Raw genomic sequence first — 8,738 nt, 5'->3', positions numbered from 1 at the left:
GATATGTATTAGACATTGTATATAGAGGGCAGGATATGTATTAGACATTGTATAGAGAGGGCAGGATATGTATTAGTCATTGTATAGAGAGGGCAGGATATGTATTAGACATTGTATATAGAGGGCAGGATATGTATTAGTCATTGTATATGGAGTGCAGGATATGTATTAGTCATTGTATAGAGAGGGCAGGATATGTATTAGTCATTGTATATGGAGTGCAGGATATGTATTAGTCATTGTATAGAGAAGGCAGGGTATGTATTAGACATTGTATATAGAGGGCAGGATATGTATTAGAAATTGTATATGGAGTGCAGGATATGTATTAGTCATTGTATATAGAGGGCAGGATATGACAAAAACAGAGTCGATTAGGGTGTTATGAGAAAGACAGGTGGGAAAATTAGTAATTATGGAACATACAGTTCTTTATGACTGAACATTGTCAGGATAGAAGGAAGGGAGAAGGGATAAGAAGGGAGGATGGAAAGAAAATGGGAGAAAGATGGGAGGGTTAAGAGGATAGAGGGGAGGAAATGGAAGAGCTTTGGAAATGAAAAATAAGATAAAGGGGAGAAAAGAAACAACAGGAAAGGAATATTAAGAGAAAGAGTTAAAGCAATAAACAGCTATACATACAGGCATCCTAAAACAGGCCTGGTATTTCCGCAGCGCCATGTCCACCTGTAGACCAGCCAAGTCAATCTCTTGAGCAAAGTAACTGTAAATAGAAACATACAGTACCACTGTTGATTATCAGTGTCTACTGGACACCCACCATCACCTCACTATACACCACCAAACTATGCAACAAATAGCAAGATTCCAGACAGAAAGTTTTAAATATCATGACAGTAGGCATCATATTTCTTTAAAAGTTACTTAATGAAACTAGAAAATCCCATTGAGACATGAATGGCCCTGTCCCTATATATTTAATATCATTTTCTATTTTCATAAACAGCAATAATGACCTTAGCTTTGACCTTGAAACCCTGAAATATAAAATCAGTCCTTTGACCTTTGTATATAGCTCGAAGTCAAGTTGAGAGATTGATGTCACTGAATTGATTAACAAATTTCTATAAATATAATTAAGTAACAGTGAACTTGGAACCCTGAAATACAAACCTATTCTGTGTATCCTTACCCTTGACACTTGTATAAAGTTCAATTTAAGTCTGTAAGGAAATGAAATCACTTCAGCATTGATATTCAATGGATGGGGAGGGATAAACATAGGTTACATACACTACATGATCAGGCATAAAATGGTGGGGGCTTCAAAATCAATAACAGATGGATGGTAGTTGCCAAGCCATGGCATAAGGTCATGCTAGGTAAGCTAAACAAACACAGGACAAATCAAAAGCCATAATTTGGAAGATAACACTAAAGAAAAATTTAATTTCAACTTGAGTTCAAATTGAAACGGCAAAACATGGAGTCTACTATTGACTTGAACAAGAACATTTCCTCAGCAACAAATGATGATTGAGCTTCAGAGTCCCTGGTGCTGATGATGCCACATGCTACTGTGATTCCACTCAGCAAATACAGTTCCTAGGTTGGAAAATCTTCAAATATTCAACATACAGGTTTGGAGCCCAAGCTTTTAACAATTTGTGTAATCAAAAGAAATTCCTGTCCAATTTGATATTTTGATTTTAGAAGTAAAATTAATAGGTGTTTATGTGATGGGAAAAAAAGTCAGATGCTTGCAGATTAGAATCAATATCACAGGGGAAGGAAGTAATCCAGTTAAATTGATCTTTCCCTTATTCCCCGAGAATCAAGAGTTTTCTCGGAGTACAGAACTTGAAATCTTGTGAAGAGTTGGATTGATCTAAGCTTTAGTCTCATAATGGGATAGGAAGGTCTATATATAGCCCGCCTCTGTTGATCTACTGTAATTGGTGATCCAAGTAGGGTGGTATGTTCAATAATTCACTGGCTCTGTATACAGTCTTTTGATGTACTTGGAAACTCAGGCTGCATTGATTGGGATAATACAAGATTCTGAATATTTAAGGTATACTAGATGCTGAGGGGTGTTTTATACAGTGGGGATCTACCCTTCCAAACCTGTCCTTATCTCTGGTACATACCGGGTATATCATAATTACTCTTATTGTTGAAACAAGAGGTACAATGGGCCTGCATTTTACCAATACTCAAGCAACCTTTGTTCCCAAGGGGCACTCTTACATTAACATAAATGTCCTTCATTCTTATCAAGGCAGTATAAACATTAACCCCCATTTCTCCTAATGAGCCAGCTGACCAAAATATTTTGCAAATTTTCCAAAAAGTTTAACATTTTGACAAAGTTTGAGTAATTTAGCCAAATAAACAGTTTTTGAGATGTAATGGCAACTTGCAGAAGAAGGTGATAAAATGAATCCTGAGCATGTCTTTTGACCTTGACCTACTTACTGAAGAACTTCCATGTTGAATTCGTTCTGAAGGTTCCCCAGGTATTCACCAATCATCTGTTTACTCAGTCCTTTCCGTGTGATCAGAAAGCGGGCTACCACATGTGGTGACTCGTCAATGAAGCCATACTCACACAGGAACTTGACGCCTTTCTCAGGTTTTCTGCAAACAGAGAAAAACGGAGTCAATAAATGTGAAAATGAAATTGAGAAGTTTATGTAGATTTTAAAGTTTAGTCTAAAATCTGACATTTTACAAGGCACAATAACTACAAAAACCTTCAAAAAACACCATCATAATAATATTTGGTTTTTAAATCCTAATGAACAAGCACATTAATGCCTAAATAACAATAGGGGAACAGGGGTGTCTGTTAATTAACAACACGTTGATTGTAACTCTAACTCCCAGTCCCTTCTGGGCTGACACCAGAATTTGTATGCCACTTACAACCCCCTCAGCTTTGTACAGAGGATTCAGCAAACCAATGAGGCCATGCTTACGAATAGCGTGTCATTACAGAAACAAGATGTACATAATAGCGTGTCATTACAGAAACAAGATGGACATAATGACTGACAAGACTGGTTAGAAAGAATAGCGTGTCATAACAGTAACAAGATGTACATAATGACTGACAAGACTGGTTAGTAAAAATAGCGGGTCATGACAGAAACAAGATGGACATAATGACTGACAAGACTGGTTAGTAAAAATAGCGGGTCATGACAGAAACAAGATGGACATAATGACTGACAAGACTGGTTAGAAAGAATAGCGTGTCATTACAGAAACAAGATGTACATACTAGCGTGTCATTACAGAAACAAGATGTACATACTAGCGTGTCATTACAGAAACAAGATGTACATACTAGCGTGTCATTACAGAAACAAGATGTACATACTAGCGTGTCATTACAGAAACAAGATGTACATAATGACTGACAAGACTGGTTAGTAACAACGAAAAACAGATCAGAAAAACCTTATTAGAGATGGACATCTCGACAAATAGGTAAATTCTACCGATGATACAAAATAGTCCAACTGATGACTAGTAACAATATCACGACCATCTAATCAATGTGACAGTAACTTGAGAAGGTGCCATAAACGATACAAATTTTGTGTATGATAAAATACCTTGAATCTTGTCAACAGTACTTTAGCATAGTGACGAAATGAGAAGGACAACATTAAACACAGGATGAATATAGACTTTACCAGCATGGGGTGAAAGTGTCCCTGATACACAGAGTATCACTCCAGCAACTTTACTCTCATGAGAAACAATTTCACATCTAAACCTATTTCTATGAATGAGTTCTTGGGGAGAGTTATAAAGTATCCGGGTAATACAGTTTTTTTATTAGTGTAATTAATTATTCATGCATGTCCATGCACTTTACAGCATTTAATTCTAACAGTGATCAGAGTTCATCAATGGAGGGTAAATTAATGTTCTGTCCCTTTGGGAGCATTGAAAACTTATCTATGAATTTTCATGAAACATCTCTTGTAATAAAAACATTAAATTTCTGACCTTGACCTTAAAGATATGGTCCCAAAAAGAGAAAATGCACTTACTTGTTGAAGAGATTTAATCCGATTCTGTAGGTACGTTTTCTGTGTTTGTCGGCAGTCTTTGGCATCACATGTTGATGATCGGGAGTCATACTGAGTCTCATACGTTTCTGATAACCTACATTGCTGTCACCACCCAGACTCACATTTTCCGAACTTGGCGAACTAGAACATCGTCCATCGAGTGAATCTGCTTCACTCATTTCTGATATGTTACTCATACGTTTTGGTTCGAGTGTTTTTTGTGGCGGGGTTACGGCACCAGGTCCCCCGTTCGTAGCACATTTTCGTTTCCATATTGGAGACGCTTCTGGAGCCCGTGCGGGCACCACGGGTGGTTTTTTAGCACTTCCCTCATTTTTACCCCGCATTTTGACTTCTTGGTTCATATAATACTTTAATGTCTGGTCCGCCATTTGTTTCTGTTCCTGTGTTCGAATTCCGTCTGGTGACAACTGTTCTACTTTGATCTGAATGTCACCTTGACTACCAAGCGACCCTGAGTCAGAATAATTGGTTCGAAAGTTTTCATAAGAAGCACTACGACTTTTAGCACTATCGTAGGTGTCGGTACTTGTGTTGGAGTACAATGATGAGGTGGAAGGCTTTTGGGAAATTCCTAAATTTGACGCTAAATCCGGATGTAACATTGGTTCACTATGGACACTGTGAATGGCACCATCACTTTGAAAACTGTCCACTAATATATCCGTCTCCTTACCCTCTAACAGCGTCTCAAAGTGAAAACTATGTAGATCAACTGAGTTCTGGGGAGACTCACTGTTACTACTGTCATTCATCTCCGGATACGAATTCCGATTATTGTTTGTCTCATCCTTAAGATGTGATTTCTCCTCCTGTGGTATATCGGGCTGATCCAAAACCTCTGTACACCGTTCCAAACGTTTACGATCCTTTCTGGGTAGTTTCACTCGATTTGGATCGAATTTCATATTTGGATCTAGAGACATTTGATGTTTCATTTTCTGATGTTCCCTGTATCCTGTTGCATCGTAATTTGATATGTACTTACCGCCTGGTTCCTGGTTGGTGTCCGTGTGTCTCTGTATATCACCGTTATTTTGTATTAACGTAGCACCCATACTGCTGTTATAATGACTATCAGCACTAATTCTGTCTGTCCATATTGTGTTACTGCGACCTAGTTCTGAGAGACGCTTCGATAACCTTCGCTCACCTACAGCTATCCTCAGTTTCTCAAAGTTTCTATTCATACAATACTGCCTGAAAGCCCTCTGAATAGTTTTTGCGGCACGCCGAGATCTTATAGAACCTCCGTATTTCCTTTCTAACATCTCCACCTGTTTCTCCTGGAGGTCCTGTGACAGTTCATACGCTACCGACTGTGATCTTGACTTTTTCACCTCATCCTCTGTTCTCCGTAATGATCGTTGTCGTTGACAACGGTTGCCCTGTGTAATGTTCCCTCCCTGATTCACAAGCTTGCTAGTCCTTGGAGACTCCAGCGGTGACCCGCCTACTGACCTAGACCGTGACTTCTGTCTCAGGAGGTCATCACCGTTCCTCGAGGTTGTGACACTGAAAATATACAATAGATCTCATGAAAATCAAATTTAAAAAAATCAATTCAATCACATAATACTAAAATTGTCCAATTGTAATATTCCTATCGAATAACGACAAATTAAATTGTACGACCCGTATCAAATAACTACGTAATAAATTTTCATAATCAATTTTTTAACTGGACTTAATTATTCCTCTAAAAATCTTTATTTAAGATCACCTATGCCATTCTGATTTCTAAGTAATACATGACCAATAATGAATGTAGGAACATTCCCTAAGTACCAAAAAGTGTACAGAATTTGAAAGCTTTGAGATGTGAATCTAACTTCTGCTTTAGTTTAAGATTCAGACATAGATGGTACACACCCCTCACAACATCAGCCTGCAACGTGTTTTAAAATGTCTGTATACAATTTCTTCAGATAAATCTTAAAAATTCTACTTGGCATATAACACATACACAAGAGATTGTCTTTCTCTCTTTTATACATTACTAATATACATATATCCCTCATTTCCTCCAATTAATTTTGCTGAAAAACAGCAATGTCAGACTTGATTTTAGCATGAACTGTTTTTTTCAAAGCTTCACAGATCCATCTCAAAATACCTTTCTTGCATCACTTAAAAAATTAAACTGTTGACAGACAACAAATGATAGACAATGAAATGGAACAGCCTTATAATATACCTAGCTCACATTGATCCATGGAACAGCCTTATAATATACCGAGCTCACATTGATCAAGGTTAGCTCGGTAACAAAAACTTTTACTTCAAAGAAGTTAACAGAATGTTATACTCATGTGACTGGACAATTTACCCTTTTTTCTTCATAATTGTTACATTCAAAATATTGTGTCAGGATCATGACATTTAGGAAATTCACACAGATCTGAAGTAAAAATTCAAGGTAAAGATGACTGAACAACATCAACATGCAGGTAATCGGCAATTCTTATTACAATGTGGACATGACGTTTTAACACACTAGGCGTGCTGTCATGAGAACGGAATTTACAATTCAAAACAGGTCTAAAGTAAAGAAAGCGGTGCCTCTGTTTGGCAGCAATCACAAGATCTCAAGTTCACAAAAATTTGTATAAAAAGCAACAGACAATGAACAGAGAAACATCATCTTTTGACACTGCCATTAATCTGTATTAAAATTTACAAAATTCTCATAAACTAAATGTGCATACCCAAGGAAAGCTAAAAAAAAAATAAACATCTGCTTGATGAAAACATTTATGATAAAAGATGGACAAACATATCTTACTGATGTCAGACTTTTGAGGTTTTCCATTTCCCCGATAGGGTATATAGAAAATCCTGGACTCTACCAATTACCTCCTAGACTCTAACAGAAGAAAAACTCAGACTCTGACCGGAGGAAAATCCTGGACTCTACTAATACCTCCTAGACTCTACCAGGAGGAAACTCCTGGACTCTACTATTACCTCCTAGACTCTACCAGGAGCCCATTATTGGTTACCTCATACAATCATGCAGTGGGATACAGTAAACCTCTTACTCTCCACCAATCACAATACAGTCCTCTTACTCTGCACCAATCACAATACAGTCCTCTTACTCTCCACCAATCACAATACAGTCCTCTTACTCTCCACCAATCACAATACAGTCTTCTTACTCTCCACCAATCACAATACAGTCCTCTTACTCTCCACCAATCAAAATACAGTCTATTTCCTGTAGTATCTTCTCATTTCGTTCAATATGAATAAAGTCATATTTGCATCAACCATCATTTTTCTCCTGAACAATTAAGGTTTATTATAGCCATAGAACTTCACAATTTCTATACTAATTTTAAATCATGTCGGGGAAGGAAAGTTTAGATTCATCTTTTAGGTTTCAGAAGGATACCTAGTGGAATACTTTAGGTATTAAGGTTTCTTACATATAGGTATTAAGTTTAACACAAGATAAGACGCTGAATTAACTGGAATTATGACACACACATACCTTTATAATAAATCAATCATTTCAACTTGTCCTAAAATAAACATTTGTAGATAATCACCTAACCTCATTGATTCTCAAAGGTCTATAACCTTTAAAAAGACAAGGGGGAACCTGCTGTCACTAATTTTAAACTTGGAGTGTCCTATTACAATGAAATGGTCCAACCTATTGTAGTTTTGATGGATGCTTGCACATGTCCCAGGATTGATTTTTCTCCCCGCAATACGACAGGCTGTCCCAGTATTCCAACAGTAAGGGAAGAAGCGTCAGTCAGCAGTCTGTACGTGTATATATATTGATCAGAACAACCTGTACTACACAGCTCACTGAGTCAATATCATCCCATCTCCCTCGGGTGTATTAATAGATCCTTACCAGCTTTTATTTATATCATGAATGAAAAAAGTAATACAATCATCATTGAGGGGTGCTTGTACAACCAGTTACATTGCAAGGCCCTAACATCACCAAAATTTACCAGTCAGAGGCCAAGTATCACTAAAAATTCCCAATCACAAGCTTAATATAGCCAACTATTACAAATCACAGACTTAATATAGCCAACTATTACAAATCACAGGCTTAATATAGCCAACTATTACAAATCACAGGCTTAATATAGCCAACTATTACAAATCACAGGCTTAATATAGCCAACTATTACAAATCACAGGCTTAATATAGCCAACTATTACAAATCACAGGCTTAATATAGCCAACTATTACAAATCACAGGCTTAATATAGCCAACTATTACAAATCACAGACTTAATATAGCCAACTATTACAAATCACAGGCTTAATATAGCCAACTATTACCAATCACAGACTATATATAGCCAACTATTACCAATCACAGACTAAATATATCCAACTATTATCAATCACAGGCTAAATATAGCCAACTATTACCAACCACAGGTAGCAGTGTACAGTAGAGGGTTGTGGCCATGGGTGATATTTTTGTTAAATGACTAACCCCTGTATAATGATATGTAAAAAAAAATATAAAAATAAAACTGTACTAAAATTGGTATAAGCATGATGAAGTGGGCTATGTGAGCTTCACATTTGTAAAAAAGAAAGAAGATTTCTTTGGTTCGAGAATAAAATTTTGGCCATAATACGAAAGGGTGCGTACACATGAAAAGCTAGCTTTACAGGAGGTAAAA

The 8,738-nt window shown here is 36.9% G+C and overlaps 1 protein-coding gene across 12 annotated transcripts in view; it reads right to left on the bottom strand.

Annotated features, from left to right (window-relative positions):
• Positions 1–8,738, bottom strand: part of LOC110460986 (IQ motif and SEC7 domain-containing protein 2-like) — a 113,322-nt gene that overhangs the window by 24,190 nt on the left and 80,394 nt on the right. For all 12 annotated transcript variants that reach the window (XR_002464084.1, XM_021514283.1, XM_021515103.1 and 9 more), the window contains 3 exons: positions 4,029–5,585; positions 2,440–2,601; positions 643–724 (listed from right to left, as the gene is read on the bottom strand). Coding sequence is in view for 11 of the 12 variants with exons in the window: in XM_021514283.1 (XP_021369958.1) it covers positions 643–724; positions 2,440–2,601; positions 4,029–5,585 (1,801 nt within the window). In the remaining variant the exon portion in view is untranslated. The remainder of the gene's footprint in view (positions 1–642; positions 725–2,439; positions 2,602–4,028; positions 5,586–8,738) is intronic.

This window comes from Mizuhopecten yessoensis, unplaced genomic scaffold (assembly GCF_002113885.1).
Source record: "Mizuhopecten yessoensis strain PY_sf001 unplaced genomic scaffold, ASM211388v2 scaffold201, whole genome shotgun sequence".
Classification (NCBI taxonomy): domain Eukaryota; kingdom Metazoa; phylum Mollusca; class Bivalvia; order Pectinida; family Pectinidae; genus Mizuhopecten; species Mizuhopecten yessoensis.
The sequence above is the reverse complement of the archived record's forward strand: the minus strand, read 5'-3'. Positions and strand labels throughout refer to the sequence as shown.